The 21252-nt window shown below is 48.6% G+C and overlaps 1 protein-coding gene across 2 annotated transcripts in view; it reads right to left on the bottom strand.

The window, feature by feature from the left end:
• Window positions 1–21252, bottom strand: part of LOC144717840 (potassium voltage-gated channel subfamily KQT member 4-like) — a 284620-nt gene that overhangs the window by 59126 nt on the left and 204242 nt on the right. For both annotated transcript variants that reach the window (XM_078593541.1, XM_078593540.1), the window contains exons 2-4: window positions 20647–20737; window positions 8898–9024; window positions 5312–5487 (exon numbers count right to left, since the gene is read on the bottom strand). In XM_078593541.1, coding sequence (XP_078449667.1) covers window positions 5312–5487; window positions 8898–9024; window positions 20647–20737 — 394 coding nt within the window. The remainder of the gene's footprint in view (window positions 1–5311; window positions 5488–8897; window positions 9025–20646; window positions 20738–21252) is intronic.

Here is a 21252-nt window from a genome sequence, read left to right on the forward strand (position 1 = left end):
TGAGTGTTCGGCTTCATGTGAGAGGAGAAAACTCGAGTGCTTGGGGAAAACCCACGACTACGGGAGGGGTAACACTCAAAGCTCTGCACAGATGGGTTCAACAATTCGATTCCATATTGACAGATCCTAGCCACCTCGTAGCCCAAGCCTATAACACCTGGAAGTCGCCCAGGCAGTCTCCCATTCAAGAAGCAACAAGGCTCAACCCCGCTGTTGAACTCTCGGTTTTTTTATTTTCTTAGGATCGTCCACTTAAAAAATAGGCCAAGTGGCCTCTAAAGCAGCACTGTGGTGGTGGCTATACACTCCTCTACACCAGCACTGTAGTGGAGGTGGCTATACACCCCTCTAAACCAGCACTGTGGTGGTGGTGGCTATACACGCCTCTAAACCAGCACTGTAGTGGAGGTGGCTATACACCCCTCTAAACCAGCACTGTGGTGGTGGCTATACACTCCTCTACACCAGCACTGTAGTGGAGGTGGCTATACACGCCTCTAAACCAGCACTGTGGTGGTGGTGGCTATACACGCCTCTAAACCAGCACTGTGGTGGTGGTGGCTATACACGCCTCTAAACCAGCACTGTGGTGGTGGTGGCTATACACGCCTCTAAACCAGCACTGTGGTGGTGGCTATGAACTCCTCTAAAGCAGCACTGTGGTGGTGGCTAGGCCTCGGCAAGGTAAAGTAATTGTACCCTTTTTACCGGGTAAAAGGGTAAAGGTGTCGACATGCCAAGGGGTAAGGGTAAAGGGTAGGGTAAAAGGTAGGCTCGTTGCTTTTTACCTTTTACCTTACCTGCTAAATGGTAAAAGGTAGGATAGAGTGATTGTATTGTGGTAAGGTAAAAGGTAGGGTAAAGGTAGGCTCGTTGTTATACACTTTTACCTTACCTTGCCGAGGCCTAGTGGTGGCTATGCACGCCTCTAAACCGGCACTGTGGAGGCAGCGAGGATTGGTGGATCGGACAGGCGTTGTGAAACTCTCTTCCTGTGGGGGTCCAGGTGCCGTACCCTGGCTCGCCAGGAGAAGGCACAACAGCGAACAAATGGGAACTCTTCTGTCTGTATGGGATAGAGTGGTTGACCCCTTTGCATGCGTTGGTTTTCTCCGGGTTCTTCAGAAGCTAAACGATTTAGTATTATACTAGGTAAGGCCGACTGAGCTATATAGCTCTTTTGCAGAAGTGACCTGGCCACAAATGATAGCGCAACTAAGTGGCGTATCACGTGGTATTTTATAGCAGCCAAATGCTCTCAAAGCACGTTTATAAATGTGGAGGGAAAAATCGGAGGACCCGAGAAAAGTACCACGCTACCATGGGGAGAGAGACACGCACACTCCAAATATACAGCAGCAGGCGTCAGGGGTCGAGATCGAACCCACGACCTCCTGCATACCATGCGAGGCAGTTAACATTTCGCCACCGCGATGCCTTCAGCGTCCTCCCACATGCAAATACTCATTAATACTGGTAGGAACCTCCTGATTACACCAGCCCACAGGGGATTATTGTGTCCGTCCGTCCGTCGTGCATCCAAAAATGGGAGGGGTCGGGCTGGGTGGAGAGGATGGGGAGGGGCTGGGTGGGGAGGGGAGGGTGGGGAGGGGCTGGGTGGGGAGGGTGGGGCTGGGTGGGGAGGGTGGGGCTGGGTGGGGGATGGAAGGGGTGGGGCTGGGTGGGAAGGGGCTGGTCACCCCGTGGTGCCCTTATAAAACTCAACGTTTAACCTACTCACGCCGGCTTGTGCCCGCCCTCACAGTCGGGCATATTTTCGGAATACACCACGCCGCCGTTGACCCTGACCATTGACCGAGCAACCCAACGTTCCTACCAGCTCCCTCCGCAGGAATATGTTTGCCTGAAAACGTGTTTAATATACAGGGGACCGCAGAGTTTGGGCAATTGTTGGCACCGGCTCACTGCCTGGCTGCTGCCTTCCCGCTTGTCCGTGGTTCCTGGCACCTTCGGGTCGTTCTCTCTCTCTACGAGCGAACGCTGCGTCCGCGGCAGCCGCGTGTTACAAGTTGAAATTCGTATCATTTTTGTTATAATTTGAGTTGATGTCGCACAGCTCCGTGAGAGCTCCCAGTGGAAATGTGGTCATCTTAAGACGCAATGCGGAGAGCAAAACAATAAATATAATTAACATTTTTCTTTTAATTGTAGTGCCAAAGACTTTGTGGTAATCTTTGAGGATGTTTTTTTGAGACGATATGAGCCCGATCCTTAAGTAATGATTGTCAGTTTTTTCCACTTAATGTCGATTTACATTCGACGTTGATAGACTCTGATGTGGTCTCGCAAGAACGTCGGCATTGCACAGATTAATTCAGTGTCTTTGAATTCGGAGCTCTCGGCGCCTTCGCTGGGCTCCAATTGGGAACGAGAGATGAGTGAAGCCCACGGCAGGCCCCACCTGCAGAGCCGGTTGCTTTGATTTTATTTCTGAAGATGAATCCACTGTTAAATTGGTGCCCACGAGGTTAAACCGGACGGGTGCCATATTGACACCGGGATAAAAATGGGAGCACTGCTCGAGATATGCCTGTGTGTGTGTGTGCTTGTGTGTGTGTGCCTGTGCGTGTGTGCCTGTGTGCGTGTGTGCCTGTGTGTGTGTGCCTGTGTGTGTGTGCGTGTGTGCCTGTGTGTGTGCCTGTGTGTGTGTGTGTACGTGTGTGTGTGTGCCTGTGTGTGTGTGCGTGTGTGTGTGCCTGTGTGTGTGTGTGCCTGTGTGTGTGTGCCTGTGTGTGTGTGCGTGTATGTGTGTGCCTGTGTGTGTGTGTCTGTGTGTGTGCCTGTGTGTGTGTGCCTGTGTGTGTGTCTGTGTGTGTGTGCCTGTGTGTGTGTGCCTGTGTGTGTGTCTGTGTGTGTGTGCCTGTGTGTGTGCGTGTTTGTGTGCCTGTGTGTGTGTGCGCGTGTGTGTGTGTGCCTGTGTGTGTGTGCGCGTGTGTGTGTGCGTGTGTGTGTGCCTGTGTGTGTGTGCCTGTGTGTGTGTGCCTGTGTGTGTGTGCCTGTGTGTGTGTGCGTGTGTGCGCGTGTGTGTGTGCCTGTGTGTGTGCCTGTGTGTGTGCGTGTGTGCGCGTGTGTGTGTGTGCCTGTGCGTGTGTGCCTGTGTGTGTGTGCCTGTGTGTGTGTCCGTGTGTGTGTGTGTGCGTGTGTGTGTGTGCCTGTGTGTGCGTGCGTGTGTGCGCGTGTGTGTGTGCCTGTGTGTGTGTGCCTGTGTGTGTGTGTGCCTGTGTGTGTGTGCCTGTGTGTGTGTGCCTGTGTGTGCGTGCGTGTGTGCGCGTGTGTGTGTGCCTGTGTGTGTGTGCCTGTGTGTGTGTGTGCCTGTGTGTGTGTGCCTGTGTGTGTGTGCCTGTGTGTGTGTGCGTGTGTGCGCGTGTCGGCATGCGTGCACGTGTCTGTCTGGGCAGCGGTAGTGTAGTGGCGAGCGCACTGCGCTGCGAATCCGACGACCCGAGTTTAATTCCCGCCCACAGCCAACTATCGGTAACCAATATCTGAGCCATTACTGGGCTTCGTTTAGGTCGACTCAGTCATAAATTAGTGTCTGGCGTGGTGTGTAAACCTGAGCACTGGAGAAACAAAGGTGGTCGGGCGTCGTGCTGGGCACCCACCCCCTCGTGTGCTGTGCGGGCTTAACAGATGTCCACAAACAAAGCGTCCTCCGACAGTCTCTATGGCAGTGTTTGTCACTGCAAGGTCCGCGGGCCACTGCCAGCCCCTGGTGGCCTTTGGTGCAGCCCCCGATAGACAAATACACAAATATGAAAACACCTCCATCGTGCTGTCAAACCCCAACCGTTACAAACGCGTGCCCCCCCTACCCCCCCCCCCCCCCCATCTGAAAATAAGTGAAGAACACCGCTCGATGGGCAAACCCGGGGTACCTTTGTCTCTGCGTATTTGTGTACGCTTCACGCGTGTGCGGACGCGCGCGTCACCTTGCTGTGCGCGTAGACCACGGAGCCCAGCAGCTTCCAGGTGTGTGCTTGTGTGTGTGTGCCTGTGCGTGTGTGCCTGTGTGCGTGTGTGCCTGTGTGTGTGTGCCTGTGTGTGTGTGCGTGTGTGCCTGTGTGTGTGCCTGTGTGTGTGTGTGTACGTGTGTGTGTGTGCCTGTGTGTGTGTGCGTGTGTGTGTGCCTGTGTGTGTGTGTGCCTGTGTGTGTGTGCCTGTGTGTGTGTGCGTGTATGTGTGTGCCTGTGTGTGTGTGTCTGTGTGTGTGCCTGTGTGTGTGTGCCTGTGTGTGTGTCTGTGTGTGTGTGCCTGTGTGTGTGTGCCTGTGTGTGTGTCTGTGTGTGTGTGCCTGTGTGTGTGTGCGTGTTTGTGTGCCTGTGTGTGTGTGCGCGTGTGTGTGTGCCTGTGTGTGTGTGCGCGTGTGTGTGTGCGTGTGTGTGTGCCTGTGTGTGTGTGCCTGTGTGTGTGTGCCTGTGTGTGTGTGCCTGTGTGTGTGTGCGTGTGTGCGCGTGTGTGTGTGCCTGTGTGTGTGCCTGTGTGTGTGCGTGTGTGCGCGTGTGTGTGTGTGCCTGTGCGTGTGTGCCTGTGTGTGTGTGCTTGTGTGTGTGTGCCTGTGTGTGTGTGCCTGTGTGTGTGTCCGTGTGTGTGTGTGTGCGTGTGTGTGTGTGCCTGTGTGTGCGTGCGTGTGTGCGCGTGTGTGTGTGCCTGTGTGTGTGTGCCTGTGTGTGTGTGTGCCTGTGTGTGTGTGCCTGTGTGTGTGTGCCTGTGTGTGTGTGCGTGTGTGCGCGTGTCGGCATGCGTGCACGTGTCTGTCTGGGCAGCGGTAGTGTAGTGGCGAGCGCACTGCGCTGCGAATCCGACGACCCGAGTTTAATTCCCGCCCACAGCCAACTATCGGTAACCAATATCTGAGCCATTACTGGGCTTCGTTTAGGTCGACTCAGTCATAAATTAGTGTCTGGCGTGGTGTGTAAACCTGAGCACTGGAGAAACAAAGGTGGTCGGGCGTCGTGCTGGGCACCCACCCCCTCGTGTGCTGTGCGGGCTTAACAGATGTCCACAAACAAAGCGTCCTCCGACAGTCTCTATGGCAGTGTTTGTCACTGCAAGGTCCGCGGGCCACTGCCAGCCCCTGGTGGCCTTTGGTGCAGCCCCCGACAGACAAATACACAAATATGAAAACACCTCCATCGTGCTGTCAAACCCCAACCGTTACAAACGCGTGCCCCCCCTACCCCCCCCCCCCATCTGAAAATAAGTGAAGAACACCGCTCGATGGGCAAACCCGGGGTACCTTTGTCTCTGCGTATTTGTGTACGCTTCACGCGTGTGCGGACGCGCGCGTCACCTTGCTGTGCGCGTAGACCACGGAGCCCAGCAGCTTCCAGGTGCCGCCCCTGCGGTCCATGCGCACCATGCGCAGGATCTGCAGGAATCGCAGCGAGCGCAGCGCCGACGTGGCAAAGATGTTGCCCTGAGTGCCGGCGGCGATCACCGCCAGGGAGGCCACCAGCACGATGCTGTCTGCAGCGCAGCGATGCCAGCCACGGGGACACACGCACGGCGATGTGAACACAGAGACAGCCGTGTGCCTGTACAACCTACTGATAGGATACATACTCTTGGGTTTTTTCGGTAAAGTCACGCGTATGTAAAAATAAATAATAAAAATAATAGAAATAATAATATAAATAGAAATTATAAATCACGACGTTTCGGAGGCAACACAAGTCTCCGTCATCAGGTGGGACCGTCACAGCTAGATTTACTGTAATCAGTGAGTAAAAGTAACGGTCCCACCTGATGACGGAGACTTGTGTTGCCTCCGAAACGTCGTGATTTATCATTTTTATTTTTATTTCTATTATTATTTCTATTATTTTTATTTTTATAATTTATTTTTACCTACGTGACTTTACCGAAAAAACCTAAGAGTATGAATCCTTGCAGTCACGAAAGCTTCAAATCTAGAAATTATAGGATACACTTTACTATCTGTATACGGAGACATTTATGATGTCTAGAGGATCAGATATGAAATTTTAGATGCAGTTATGTAGCTAAAGTCAAGTAGGAGAACAGACACAGCAGGGACAAGTGCGAATATAGATCACTGTAAGACTACAGAGCCAGCTATGATGATATACAGAATCCTATGAGATTATAACACGAGCTATGAGATTTCAAGAATAGCTGTAACATTGCCGAGAGAGACATTTATTTATTCTGCTTGCTGACCCAGGAAAGCTTCATTGAGTCTCAAACTTTTTTTCAGGAGGGTCCTGCCAAGTTTTCGCAGCTGAGAGCGATGTTGCTGCTGTGTGTAACCCCAATTACAGTAATTTCCAGGTGGTTTTTTTCCAGCACTGGGATGTCACATTACATTTTTTTCCCCCGCGAAGGGGAGGAAACCAGAGAACCTGGAAGAGACCCATGCAGAGCAGTGGGAGAGAACACAAACTCCAAACAGAACGACACCCGAGGGGTCGGGAATCGAAGCAAGGAGCAGCTTCTCGCCGTGTGGCACGAGTGTTAACGCAGAGTCAGGCTGCCCATCCAACGTCCACAGATCCAGCTGGGAAAACTGCATGTCAAGTCAAGGGAAGCTGATCTTGTGTAACCAGGGTGAGAGCTCGAGAGGCCAGGATAGAGGAGTCTCATTTCCAAGAGTGACCTAGGTCACAACGATGCCGAAAGCAAAACAAATCCGAGTAACAGCGGACGAGGTGATTAGAACGGAGCAAAAGAAACCAAACTGCACGCTCCACGTGAGAAATTGAAAATGTTGCCCAAACACGGATCACTGTTCACCAATGTATTCCCGGTCACGTAAGTCGGCTCGGGCAGATACATTTCCCTTCGTCTGATGCAGAGTCAGCTATGAGCTCAGAACATCGCCTCTGTGGGACTGCGCCGGTGCCTACTGCTACGTGACCCAGCGCACTCCTTTGTCACGAGGACACCGTAGCAGCAGCAGCGGCGGTGGCGGCGGCGGTGGGGGGCCGGGGGGGCGGACAAACCGGGCACGCGCAGCCCCACGTGAGCGGCACGTTGCCGGGGTGTCCAATGACTCTTTCGTTGGCATCTACCGCCAACAGTAATTTGAACCAAGTGAGACATCGCGGGGAGAATTACGTGTCACTGCGGGCGGTGGTCACATCTGTGCCTGTGGCGCCGTTTGAAAGAAAAAAAAACACACTAAAGCAGGCGTCCGAGAGGGACGGTGGCGGATGTTGAGTTTGATGGAGTTTGTGGCGAGCCATACGATGCCTCCTGAGCCTCCACCTACTGCTTCCCCTCTCTCCTGAACGGAGGTTCTGATATCCACGTTGCATGTCGAGTTCAGAGGACACGAGCACATTTAAAACCAACGTTATCAGGCAGATGTCGGAATTGTGAAAACGGACTCCAGTCCTGGGCCTTAAATATAATGGCGTGATGTTTGTATCGACCAGTGAAATGTCGTATTTCTCATTGTTGCAAATTGCTCTCCAACACATCGGAGTGCTGAAGCAAGAAATACATTGGCACGTTTTTTTTCACGTGACAGCTTTATTAATTGGCAGGTGGACAAAGACAAAAACTCCCCGTATAGCCTAACCAGACTGTTGGGGCAAGTGTTGTTAGCGAGCACCTATGTAAGTCGGCAGGGTAGATGAGGTGGTGGGTGGCCAGCATCACGCCCAATTGGCTCTATCTCCCCCCCAGTGGCGATGTTTTCACACCGCACCAGGCATTCGTTTGAGAATGAGTCGATCTTCGGGAGGAGGCCCAGGACCGGTTCAGATAATCATTATCACCACTGGTGTTAGCCACGAGCGGAGCGCTGACAGCTACACTACCGCTCCCCACACACATTCTATTGACGCGATCCGTCCCAAAAGTAAATGATGAATTCGAAGATTAGCAACGTAAAAAACTTTGACCGTTCAGGAACATAAGTGGGCATGGGCAGGACACGGCAGTTTGAGAGACGGGGCCGAGTGGGCGAGACTGGCGATGGAGCGGCAGGCAAAGGAGAGAGAGCGCATCTTGAGAGGTGGTCCACTGAAGCACCGAGAAAGACGGCAATGGCTTGGGGAGGCCTTCGTCCAACAGTGGATTGAGCATGACTGCTGCTCCTGCTGATGATGTTGAATTGTAAAGGTCGAGGTCTTTGGCTGATCGAGAAACTCAGAGCAATTGCTATGTCGGTCTAAATAAAATGGTCGTGTTGGTGATCATTGTTATTATCCATAGTGATGAATGCAAGGAGCCACTTTGGGTAATTGAATGGTGAATATTATTTTATATTATTTCTGTCAATGCATACTCAAAACGAAGTTCAATCTACATTTTTAAAAGCCAATCCGAAAAGACACGAGGCTCACGCGGGATTATGAGCACAGTGACGCTCGGGCTTTGGATCCGAAGAACACAATAATAGGCGAATGCGCAGTTTAATAATTGCGTTCACACCGTTTTGTCTGCTGCTTGTTTGCCTGAAGCACAACAGAGTTGTGTGGGCTAAGGCAAAGAGCTGGAGATACCGAGGGATGAAAGCGGACAAAGTCAGCGACGTGAATAATAACAGAGAGAAGCAAAGGGAGGCAGTCTAGTGAGAACGAAACAGGCAGGGAAATATAATGAGAGACGTACAGACTGAGATACTGGAGAGCCAAACGGGCAGATGAAGACGACATGGACAGATAGAATGGCAAACGGACATACAGACGGACCGATGGACTGCCAGGAAGACAGACATATACACGGACATAACAGATCGGTGGGCAGACAAGTGGATGAATGGATGGACGGAGGGTCAGACAGTTGGGCAGACATGTGAATGATCACACAGAGACGAGCAAAATGGAGAAATGGAAGTTCAAGCAGGCAGACGGCCGGACAGACGATCAGGCGCACGGACAGATGTAAAGGCGGTCAGACAGAGTCACCGATGATGCAGAAGGGCTTGCGGGCGAAACGGAGGCGCCCCTGCCAGCCACGGTAGCGGCAGCAGCACCCGGCCGCCCAGATCCTCAGGAAATACTCGAGGCCGAACAGAACCATCATGATGCCCTCCTGCGGAGACACAAAAACAAACATTCCCCGTTGGCTATTGAGGCAAGTGCTGTTGGTACAGACCTATTGAGGGTGGCACGGCACACGATACCGCCGCCTTCACAGACTTGTTGGGGCAGTTGCTGTTCATGAGCACCTACGAAGGCCGACACGGCACACAAGGGGATGGGTGACCAGCACCGTGCATGGCTGCCTTTGTCTCCCTAGTGGCGATGTTAACATACCACACCAGGTACTCATTTGAGTCAACCTCGGGGAGGCCGAGAACCCATTCAGATAATCGACACTGGTGTTGGCCGTGAGCGGGAATCGAACTCGGGGGGACGGGTTCGTAGCTGATTGTATACTACTTCGATTTACACAGAAATATAAGAACAAAGGCAACGCGAAAACCACTATAGTACCACTCCCAAGGCTTACAGGCTTACACACACACAGCAACACACGCAGAGATACTGCACAATGTACAAGATAAACAGCACCCTAGAGATGCAATCTTCTAAAAATACTAGAACTCTCAAATTTGGCTGTCTAGCCGTGTTACTATCCATCATCATGGACAAGGTACATTGGGCAAGGCCCCCACCCACCGGCCCCCAACCCCCCAGCACCTATCACCCCCCCCCCCCCATTTAAGGTTCCCTGACAGCATGTGATGGGAACATTATTGAATTTTCGCTGTTTCTTTCTGCGAAGACATTCCGACAGCCAGCCAGTGACCACCGCAATCCAGAGACTTCCATGGCTCTTGATGCACTGGGAGAGCTACACTTTCTTCCAGCTGTTCAGAGAACTAAACAACACTTGTCAGATGTGACTGCATTATTCAAATTTGACTGAATTATCGGTGTCACGTCGGGGGACATGCATCCATTCAGAGCTCTCGAGGAGAGCTACATCACCTCGTATTAGACAGAAAATATCCCGCAGAAATTGATACCGCAGAACTGCTACTGAGATATTGTAGCGCAACTACATGATCAGCTCAGGGGGTGCGGCAATCGTTCAGGTGGGGCCCCAATACGGTTGAAAACACGTCTCATGGTGGTTGTCAAGGGGGCCCCAACTCGTAGCTTTGGGGGGGGGGGGGCAATAGACCCCCTGCCTCCATTCTCGTTACTGCTGAGATCCCTTGGAGTTATCTCTTAGTCACTCTGGGGATGCTGCACATTCCCAACCGCCCTGTTGCAGAGGCATTCGTCACACGGTAGGCAAACTACAATTCTACAATCGTTTTTTCTTCCAATTTACATCACAAGTCCAATTTAATTTTATTTTTTGCTGTTCAGAGATTGGTGACTGGGCTTGAGACGAGTGACAACACCACACGAGACAACCCAATTTAAATACGGGTTCATAGAACGTGGATTCGAACCCGGTTTCCCAGGGGTGCCATCTCCGTGCCCTGGCACCGTAAATGAGCTCCCACCCATACCAACCTGAAGATTAATTTAAAAAATGGTAAATCATCAGCGTGAAATGGCGAGGCAGTAACCCATGACACAATTGAAAAGTCATTATCCCAATGGTCGAACAAGTGGAGGGTATCGCTCATCTCTGTTGGAATTCCTCTGGCAGGAATGCCAGCCTCTATCAGTCCAATACTGGTGTCTGGCCACAAAGTGGTACCAATCTGAACAAGCTCACACAGATGTTGAGATACACTGATGCTGAACTTACATTTGAACTCGCAACCTTCAATGGTGATTTGAGTTCTATAGCTACTCGGCCAGATGTGTTTGTATAAAAAATAACAATAATTCCCTTAACCCAGGAAAGCTTGAGTCTCAAGACTCCTTTTCAGGAGGATGCCACATTGGGATGTTCAGCCCATTCCATTCATGAGCGTTTGGCTCGTGGGAGGAAACTGGAATACCTGGATAAAAAAGAACACAAATGAAAGAGGATAACACTCAATGCACAAATAGATAAAAACCACTGCTGTACTGTTTACTCTTGGACACATCACATTTCCGACATGATTAAGCTCCTTCTGCTCATTAATAGTACGGCTTCAAAACATCACAGGGGAGCGAACATTATCGCAACAAACACGAGTGCATCGCACTCGTGCTTACATATTATACGTTATTGCGGGAAAAAATGTCCTGGGTGAAGACGAAAAAACCATTGCCGTTACACAAGTCACCATGACACTGAATATGCAGCATGTGTACACGTGATTATCAGTGCCATAACATTAATTTACATACACCTCCCGCGAGTGCTCCTGAGCTCATTAAATGAGCCGTGTAAACCCATTCATAAAAATGAGTGTCTCTTGGCTGACGATCCCCAAACTGGAAATGATCTGCCTCTGGCTGGACAATGAAGCCTCTATCACACGAGCAGCTACCCAAGCACCGCTTGGGCCAATTCAGCTTAAAAATAAATAAATAAATATCTTTTACTGAAATTATTATGCACTTAAAGCTGAGGATCACCAAAAATAATCCAGGAATGGGGCAATAAAAATGTCAAAATGAATTTGTGAACGGCAAATTTGTGAGGGAGAATTTTCCTGCCAGGAAGTGGAGGCAGATTAAATTCTGCGAGGGGAGGCAGGTAATGAATTTCCTCAGCTGTGCCAGTGCGTCACCGAGATTGGAAAAATATCATTAATATCCCAGAAGCAGGCCCGGTCCTAATGCCCCCAAGTCCCCTGGGTGGCCTCAGTGTTTATTGTTTGAGCGGCAATGAAAGGGCAGACTTTTCAAGTTGACGCTCCCACGGGAGGATCCGCTTCTGGCTTCAAAGACGCGGCCCTGATCGAGGCATCAATGGGACGTTCTCGCGACCCTCCCTCGTGAACGACCCCGTCGAGACAACGGGAGGCGGCGGTGGTATATTTCCCAATGTAACCAGCCGCACTGGCGTGACCGCAACATTTCCCGAAGCTGCCGATCCGCTCGTGCCAATTTTTTACGACACAATACGAATGACATTTTTCACCAAGTGACAATTTTCGCCATATCAGTTTCCCATAACTTTGTCGTTGTATTTTACGTTTTAACAGAATCGCATTCTATTTTTTTCCATTATGCTCCACTCTCAGCTCAAGTGGGATTAACTCGAAGTTGTTCAACTGCAGTTCACTCAATGCGAGTCTGCCACATAAAGCCGTGGAATCCCTGGAACTTTAGAGTTGACAATGCTAACAATGCACTTGCTGCCAGTTACACAAGAAGTAATCCGTGAGAAATTGTGCAGAGCAGTGACGTCATGGGCATTGGCAATTTATGCATCGACAACTTTCCCGATTGTTCTTTTATTATTTCACAAATACAGTCAGGAAATGAAATGCGTAAGATGAGAAACTGATATTCTTTGTTCTTTCGGTAAAGTCACGTAGATAGAAAATTGAATACAAAGAATAAATAGAGAAAAAAACCCCACGACGTTTCGATTGCAACACAAACGGTTTTCATCAGGTGGAGGCATTTTTTTTTAAATTTTCATTTATTATTATTTCTTTTTTTTTTCTATCTACGTGACTTTACCGAAAGAACCAAGAATATGAATTCCTGCAGTCACGAAAGTTTAAGTCAAAATGAGAAGCTGAGTAATGGTTAACGCGACACAACGGAATGTTTTCCAAATGGGCAATAGAATCATAGTGGGTCTCTTCTATCGTATGATATGAACATATATCGTTGTATTGCCAAATTACGTAAACCGTAGCTTGCAGCCGAGAGGTGTTCTACTCATTGGAGCCAGCTGGTGACGTGTCCCCAACCTGACCCCGTGTTGGCTACGTGTGCCTAATGTGACCCCGTGTTGGTGACGTGTCCATAACGTGACCCCGTGTTGGTGACGTGTCCCCAACCTGACCCCGTGTTGGCTACGTGTGCCTAATGTGACCCCGTGTTGGTGACGTGTCCGTAACGTGACCCCGTGTTGGTGACGTGTCCATAACGTGACCCCTTGTTGGTGACGTGTGCCTAATGTGACCCCGTGTTGGCTACGTGTCCGTAACGTGACCCCGTGTCGGTTGACGTGTCCCCAACCTGACCCCGTGTTGGCGACGTGTCCATAACGTGACCCCGTGTCAGTTGACGTGTCCCCAACCTGACCCCGTGTTGGCGACGCGTCCTGAATTTATGTGCACGGTTGAAATTAACTCACGGAGTAAGAACAAATAGAGATTGTTATCGCTCGCTCTGACTGCCAACATCACCGCCTCTCGTCCCCGTGCCACTGAATTCCAAGTTACTCCTACACACATTCTGATTGTATCGCTCCGTCTCTCCCTTAGGTCTCCTTTGGGAAGTTCAGGACTCGTGGAAGTGGCGGTGAGTCTCGGTTCGCTGGAGTAAGAGAGGGAGAGCAGAATAAGTTCACCTTCACCGGGGAGGGAGATTGAGATTGGGATTGAAGATGGTCACTCGAGTGCAGATGTGCGCACAAACTTTATAAGTAGGAGAGAGTTCTATAAATATAAGACCTTCATCTTCATCTTTGCCTCGGACTGTCTCTTTTTACCATAGATTCACCTCCTTTCCCCGAGGGTAGCCACGATGCACTGCTTTAAGTAGCGTCTTGAAATCCCGTTGCGTTCAGATGATAGATTCAAATTGTATTGTAAATTCTCTTCAGAGGTAATCAAGACAATTATTTGTATTTAATAATCATGAAAGCGTTCCATCGAGATACTGTTACGTTTGGACGTGTTGAACGGTGTACAGTAGAATCCCTCTTAACGACTAATCGCTGAACGACGGGCCTCCCTAGAGCCCAATGTGTAGTGTATAGTGTAGAGTAGTGTAGTGTAGATTAGTGTAGTGTGTAGTAGTGTAGTGTATAGTGTAGTGTATAGTGTAGTGTAGTGTGTAGTAGTGTAGTGCCTCCATAGAGCCCAATGTGTAGTGTATAGTGTAGAGTAGTGTAGTGTATAGTAGTGTAGTGCCTCCATAGAGCCCAATGTGTAGTGTATAGTGTAGAGTAGTGTAGTGTGTAGTAGTGTAGTGCCTCCATAGAGCCCAATGTGTAGTGTGTAGTGTAGAGTAGTGTAGTGTGTAGTAGTGTAGTGCCTCCATAGAGCCCAATGTGTAGTGTGTAGTGTAGAGTAGTGTAGTGTGTAGTAGTGTAGTGTGTAGTGTAGAGTAGTGTAGTGTGTAGTAGTGTAGTGTGTAGTGTAGAGTAGTGTAGTGTGTACTAGTGTAGTGCCTCCATAGAGCCCAATGTGTTCGCTTACCGACCAGTCCCCTGTTAACGACGGGCTGTTGTAAGTGCGGTAAATATTAATTAATACATTGAATAACCATGTTTCTTTTAACGTCATGTGTTGATGTTTTTAGTATCTTCATATACTAATATTCATTGTTGAAATATATAAAATACGTTTGTTTGGGTGAAAAAGGTAACTTTCGATACTATGAGAACGAATTAAGCCTTTAATGTATATTTCTAACATAATGAGCCAGGAATGTGTGTGTTCCGCGCGTGACGTCACTCCAAATGAGCCCCCCCCCGTCATTAATAATCATGAGCGGGTGACGTCACTCCACATGCCGCACCCCTCCCCAATAACCATGAGGGGTATTCTTTGGGTCTTTCGGTAAAGTCATGTAGATAGGTTCAAATTAATAAAAATAAATACAAGCGATTGTCATCAGGAGGAAGACAGAGGGGGAAAGCTGCTGATGCAGGCTGTTTTAAAGGTTTAAAATGGGTGTAGCCCAAGGATCATAAACGACGTGGGCGGGGCTAGTGATGTTAATGTGAGAGATTAGCATGTTAATGTAAGATCACAGAGCCGCCGCCACTTCGAGGTCGGTGCGCGGAGGTGGCTAAGTTAGTGGGACATTTATTTTTTTAACCTGTTAATGTAAAATCGGAGAGCCAAAGCCACGGGGAAAATAAAAAAAACTAACATCGAAAGGTGGCAGGATGAGAACATCACAGCCAGTTATGACTTCAACTCCCCAATAACCATTAGCGGGTGACGTCACTCCATATGGGGCAACACCCTCATTAATAATCATGAGCTGAACAATTTTTCTATTGAATATTTCAGATTTACTGCAATATACACCTGTCCTTGGATGGGCAAACAAGCTAGTTTCCTATACTCGCTTAAAGACCAAATCACTTGATGACCGGTTTCATGGAAACCTACTTCCGTCATTAAGAGGGGTTCTACTCTAAATAAATGTGCCTGAATAATAAAAAAAATACATGAGGCCTGTTGACGCTGATTGTCCACGATTCTGAGTCGTGATTTGATTCAAGATGCACGTTTTGTTCCGGTGGTGAATGCAGCGGCCTCTAGTTAGCAGCAAGAATCACGTGAACCCATTATATAGGAGTATGAATTGTTAAAACAAATATTCTTACACGGGTAATTAATTAAATTGATCTATTGCAAGGATACAAATTCATTTGAATCGATGAATCCATACATCGTTACACCCATGGCATACTCACCTCACCGAGACGTTTAAACAGAACCAAGTTTATCGGGAGCGTAAGGACGGCCTTTAGCGGACACCGTTTCATAAAACAAAACAAAAACTCAGTGAACTTAGGTTAAATTTAGGTAATCGTGAACGTGCTTGCTGAAATTATTGGAATTGTTATAAACTCAGGCCAATTTAAAATGATAATTACAGCCCCCGCCCCACCTCAAAACGCATCTTTCATGCTCACGTGTCGAAACTTCACATTCAAACTCTGGGTGGCACTGATGGTGAAGCCCAATTTCACTTGGTGACCCCGTGACCCTCCCCTCCCCCGGCCCCCGGAAAAATCATGTCCACACAGAAAGGTTATTGGCTCTATAGTGAGGCGCCACTCAAATCACTCGCTCAGCCACTCACACGAGGCGAGCTTCAGCAACGACGGACCGATGACGACGACGACGTTACATTGCCCGTGTAAAGGAGAGCCAACACAAGATTGCAGGGGTTTCGTATTTTAATCCTTTTCTCCCATCCACACCTGTCCCCAGCCGTCTCAATCTCGTTCCCGCCAAAGGCCCCATCTTCCCGCCCGTTCTCCCCTTATATCTCCTCGATCAACCCTCCCACTAACCCTCCTATTGGTGGGAATCCTTCCCCTGACACCCCTACACCCGTATGCGCCTTCACGATCACGACCCCACAGAGCACTCCACGGCAATCCAACTTGTTAATATAACAGAGTAACTATTAAGGGGGATAAAATCGGCTCAACAAAACATCTCATCGCTGCTAAGTCGAATGTTTTGTATTAAAAACCTTGTTGTTGTTGTTGTTGTTGCTGCAAAGGTTCCGTCTTCGGGCGTGATAATAAAAAAGATGGCGTCTTGTTCCGAGGCATCGGACATAACAAGAAGCGGCTCCATTGCTCGTTGTGCATATTCTGAAACGAGGCTCGGAGCATTGACTGCCCTGCGTCTAGTGAACATAGAGAACAACCTGGAGAATAAGGAGACTGGGTTTCGGTCAAATAAGAACGAGACAGTTTAGTTTGCACCCTTCGAGTTCCGACACAGCATTGACATCTGCATGCAAATGGACTGGAAGCCAGCTGAGTGAGGCCAGATAGAAAGTGTATTCATATGAGCACATTTTATTCAAGCACTGCCTGCTCTACCACTTGTGTCTGCCCGAATGGCTGCAACCACGTGTGGTATCATACGTATACATACTGTTCCCACAAGCTTCTCTCAATGTATCTACGCCATGTTAAGGTCTACCAGAGTGAATGTTTGATCTCACCCATTCTGCATGTAACCACCACACTGCAAGTCCCAACACTTCTCTGTCCGCTAAACTTTGCACTTCTCTCTTATCGACTTGGTTTTAAAGCTCTTATAACCTCGCTCAAGCCTAGAAACGTATTATCTCTTGATAGATTACACCTTCAGTTAAGTGTCGTCTCTCGACAGCCTTTTGCCATGGTGGTCCTTTATGTCTGTGCCCAGAAAAAGTTATAATATTATTAATAAAAAATGACCCTTCGTTCTGACTACTATCCCAAATCATAATGATCACCTTGTCTCCCCTCTCAGTCGAGAGCACTTATTTACTGATGGCCATCCGTGATTACCTAGGCCAGAATGAGAAGACACTAGAGAGCTCACCCCCTATGTAATTTGAGACAAGGAAGCATCAATTTGTCATCGTAAAACACCAGGGTAGTACGACAGCCACTTTCTGCATTAAGCCCCTGACGCACCAAAGTCCCATCTATAGCCATTGATGAGATTCCAAATGTGCTCCAAGTTAAGATTCGCTGGAATGCAAAATAAAGCACTTTTGAAGGAACAATCTTGGAAGCCCTGCGGTTGCCGTCGAGACCCACGCAGTGGGTGTCACTTCTCACCACTTAGAGAAATGGGTCTCAGCCTCCAGCGGAGTGCCGCGAGAAACGTTTCAGTACACGTGAGGATGCGTTGGTGTGTGATAAGTTCCATTTGTCTGCTTTTCTTGGTCCCCTGACGAAGCGAGATTAATTAAACATGAATCTGGCCCGGGCGGTGACGTGATTGGTACGCGCGCGACTCCAGATCGTGTGTAGGTTGATGCAGCCAATTCATCCTTCCGGGTTGAATAAATAATCGTAATAATTTCAACTTGTAACGCGATGCCGGCACACAACAGTGTCCACTCACTCTCGATGAGAAAGAACGACTCAAGAGGTGCGAGGAACCACACAGACAAGCGGTAAAGGCTACGGCCAGGCATTGAGCCGGTGTCAACCCCCCCAGAAGCTCTCTGTTCCTCGATATATTAAGGTGCCATCGGCCAATTAATGAGCGTTTACACGTGTTAGAAAACCGCAGCGTTAGGGGAAAACCCAGGCGTGTTGGGGGGCAACAATATATCCCACTTGGATGGAACAGGCGTTGTCCATATATTGCTGTCTTCTGTAAAGCCAGGGTAAATGGCTCCTCTTTTTCTCTCCGCCTGATGAAGACCGCTTGTGTTGCGATTGCAACGTCGTGTTTTTTTTGCTTTTATTTGTAATTTATTGTATTAATTTATTATTTTCTATCTACGTGATTTTACCGAAAGAACCAAGAATATGGGCTCCTCAATGCTCGGGGGAGAGGAGTTTCACAGCATCTGCGCGGACCACCAGCCCTTGCCTCCGCAGTGCTGGATTGGAGGTGTGTGTAGCCACCGCCGTTCAGCCAATGAGTACGACTTTGTGGAAGTCGTCTGCGATGTTTTCGATGAATCATCTCGCTTCTGGCAAGAGAATAATGTCCACCGTTTGCTCGGCTGTACACAAACGATGGAACCCCCCCCCACCCCCCAATACTTGTTAGAGCACCTCGGATTAGCACGGCTGGATATGTATGGTGCGAAAGAAGTTCAATATACAGATCAGGAAAGCACTTGTTCGGACATGGACACTGAACTATATAACAGCCCAATTGATCAACTTGGAACAATATTTATCAGCAGGTGAGAGTCCATGCAAGAGGGAGACCTGAATGACGATAGGGCAAACATCCAGTGGTTCGTATTCTGATTATGTTATTGGGACAGAGGATGCGCATGGGCGGTGTAGGAGAAATTTAAATTAATGGTGAAAAAAAACCTTTAAAACAAGAAAATAGCACAAAAAAGACCAAATGTTGATCTTTCAATATTCAATTAACTTGTGATTTTTAAAAATGTATATTGCGCGAAGTTGAGGCAGATTTTTTTGTATTGCCTATATAAGCATATACAAATTCTAATTGGTTTCCCCACAACTATTTGTGGGGCTGCACTAATTCCCTCTTTACAGCCTGCAGCCAGTGGAGGAAATTCCAAGGACAGATAATTCAATAGGATAAGAATGATTGAATTTCTACAATGGGGTTATACTTTTTAACAACAATGGACAGATGAGGGACTGATCCAACCCCTCATTGGGATTTAAACGTGCAGCCTTTCTGATTACAAGTCAATAATAATCTTAGAGTCCTTTGTCAATCCACTGCTGTATGAAAACCTCCCCATGCCATGCCAGTCATGGGGGCTGTTTGACCATGTTCATCAGTGTGGGTTTGGTGATGGGATGAGGTTCGGTGGTGAGGACCGTTTCGGATATCACTCACCACTGATGATAGCCTTGGCCAGGAATCGAACTCAGCTCATCGGGTCCCACTGCCTATTATTGTCTTGTAACAGAACGTTCCCAAACGAATATAGAGAGTGTCGTCGTTCTCTCAGAGCTATAGTGATTTATATTAGTTGCACGTATATCGCACAATCAGGTATGGCTCATGTACAGGAGACTGCAATCATGCTCCGAAACGGACAATAGCCCATTCAATGCACTAAAATGTAATGGAATGTGATAACACATTGTACCATTTCGACGTAATATTTTTAATATTGAAAAACAAACCAATGGCACGTGAGTATTCATCTTCGTAACGTAATATTTGTTGTTGCGTATATGCGGTAATGGTTGCTGAAATGCAATCACAGAGGTCCCATCGCGATATGCATGCGAATTTGTGCATTGTGCGCTGCACATGCAAGGATAACATGTAACATTAAATATTAAAAACTCAAAGGCAAACGCGTGAATAAGGGTCATAATTTTCGTCAAATTTTCATCACAGCCCAGATTCAAAAAATCATTCTTCGGTGGCTTGTCCAGAGTCACTGAGGAGTTAGCAAAGGCAGTAATTGGCAGCTAAAGCCCGAATTTTATGTAAATATAGTAATTTTGCCAAACTAATTCTGAGGATCATGTGAAGTCCAAAGAGACCGTAATCGCACCACTGGCATTAGGAGTTGCTAAATTGAAGTTGCAAGTGGCCTTATGTGCTGTGCACTACAGTGATCCCTCGTTTATCGCGGTTAATGGGGACCGGAACCCCTCGCGATAGGTGAAAATCCATGAAGTAGGATTGGCCCCCTAGGAATTTCCATATATGTGTGTGTGGGTACCAGAATGTTTAAAATATGTATATTTATACTTTATATATATATATTTTTTACTTAAATCTATTTAATTATAAAACCTTAATATTATACATTCACTCTCTCTCTCTCATACGATACGTATTATGGTGTTCTACACTCACCAATGACAGTAGTATCTTGAGACTTGAATCCAGTAATGACGACGACGACGATGACAATGACGATGACAATGACGACGATGACAGACCTGTGCAGTTCGATGAATGTGATGATGAATGATGATGATGGTGTTACTGCACAGGTATAATGAGGCCTTTAAATCAGTTCGAAAAATCCGCGATGCACTGAGGCCGCGAAACTTGAACCGCGAAGTGGCGAGGGATTACTGTACATGAATGCACGTGTGTACACCAGCATGCGATACTGAGTCGGGCCTGTAGGTGGCTGGCAGGGTTATTGAGTAACCTGACGTGTACACCCGTCACGTGGTTAATGGCGACTCGGCTGAGGATTGCTGTGTGTGACACACGTGCTGTTGCATTTTGCAGGTAAAGGACCCAAATGTTGTTTTTGATAGTTGTAGAAATGTTCTAGTCTTTAAGCTTGGCTTTGAATTTGTAGTTTGTGACATATTTAATATATTCACTCTCACCACTTCCAGTGTGAAAGTGTAGGCCACCATACCCTCTAAGAGAGCCTCTCCTGGCCAGTGGTGGAATGAGCGAACAGAAGGTGGGTGGGGGTTAATACGATGGCCTCGCGTTACCAGGATGAGGAGGCCGTGGTTTGCGGGATCTTGATAGACGGTGATGGTGGAGAGCACGGAGAGAACGAGGCAGGAGAACACCAGGATAAACCTGCGGGGGCGTTTGGGAGACAGCGCAGCAGAAACGCGAAACTTAGCACTTGTGTAGTGACATCGCGGGATGTCACTGTGTAGTGCCGGCCCTAGAGAGGCACGGCGTGCAATGTAACGACATCGCGGACCCCACAATGTGTGGGTGTATTACCGGCCCTAGAGGTGCTCGGTGAGTGCTGATTGATAGTGCTGGATGGCACCACGCTTGGCGTGCAGTGCCGGCCCCTACAGAATATGGTGTGGGAGTGCTGGCCATAGAAATGGGATTACTAAGGGCTGTGGCACTCTGGTTGACCCGAGAGGACACGTGACCAGTTAAGTCTACAAAGGGGCCCCAAGTGGGGGCTAGGGGTGGTCACGTGGTCGGGGGCCAGATCCTGCTCGAGGATTCTGGAAGGTGGGCGTGGCCAAGGGCGGAGCCAGCCACGCCACAGAGAATATAAGCCAGGTCCCCCAGAGGGGCCGGCGTTGTTGTTCATCCTGAAGAAAGCTTCGTTCTATGTTCTACGTTCT

This window comes from Lampetra planeri, chromosome 4 (genome assembly GCF_965212315.1).
Source record: "Lampetra planeri chromosome 4, kcLamPlan1.2.h2, whole genome shotgun sequence".
In the NCBI taxonomy this organism is placed as follows: domain Eukaryota; kingdom Metazoa; phylum Chordata; class Hyperoartia; order Petromyzontiformes; family Petromyzontidae; genus Lampetra; species Lampetra planeri.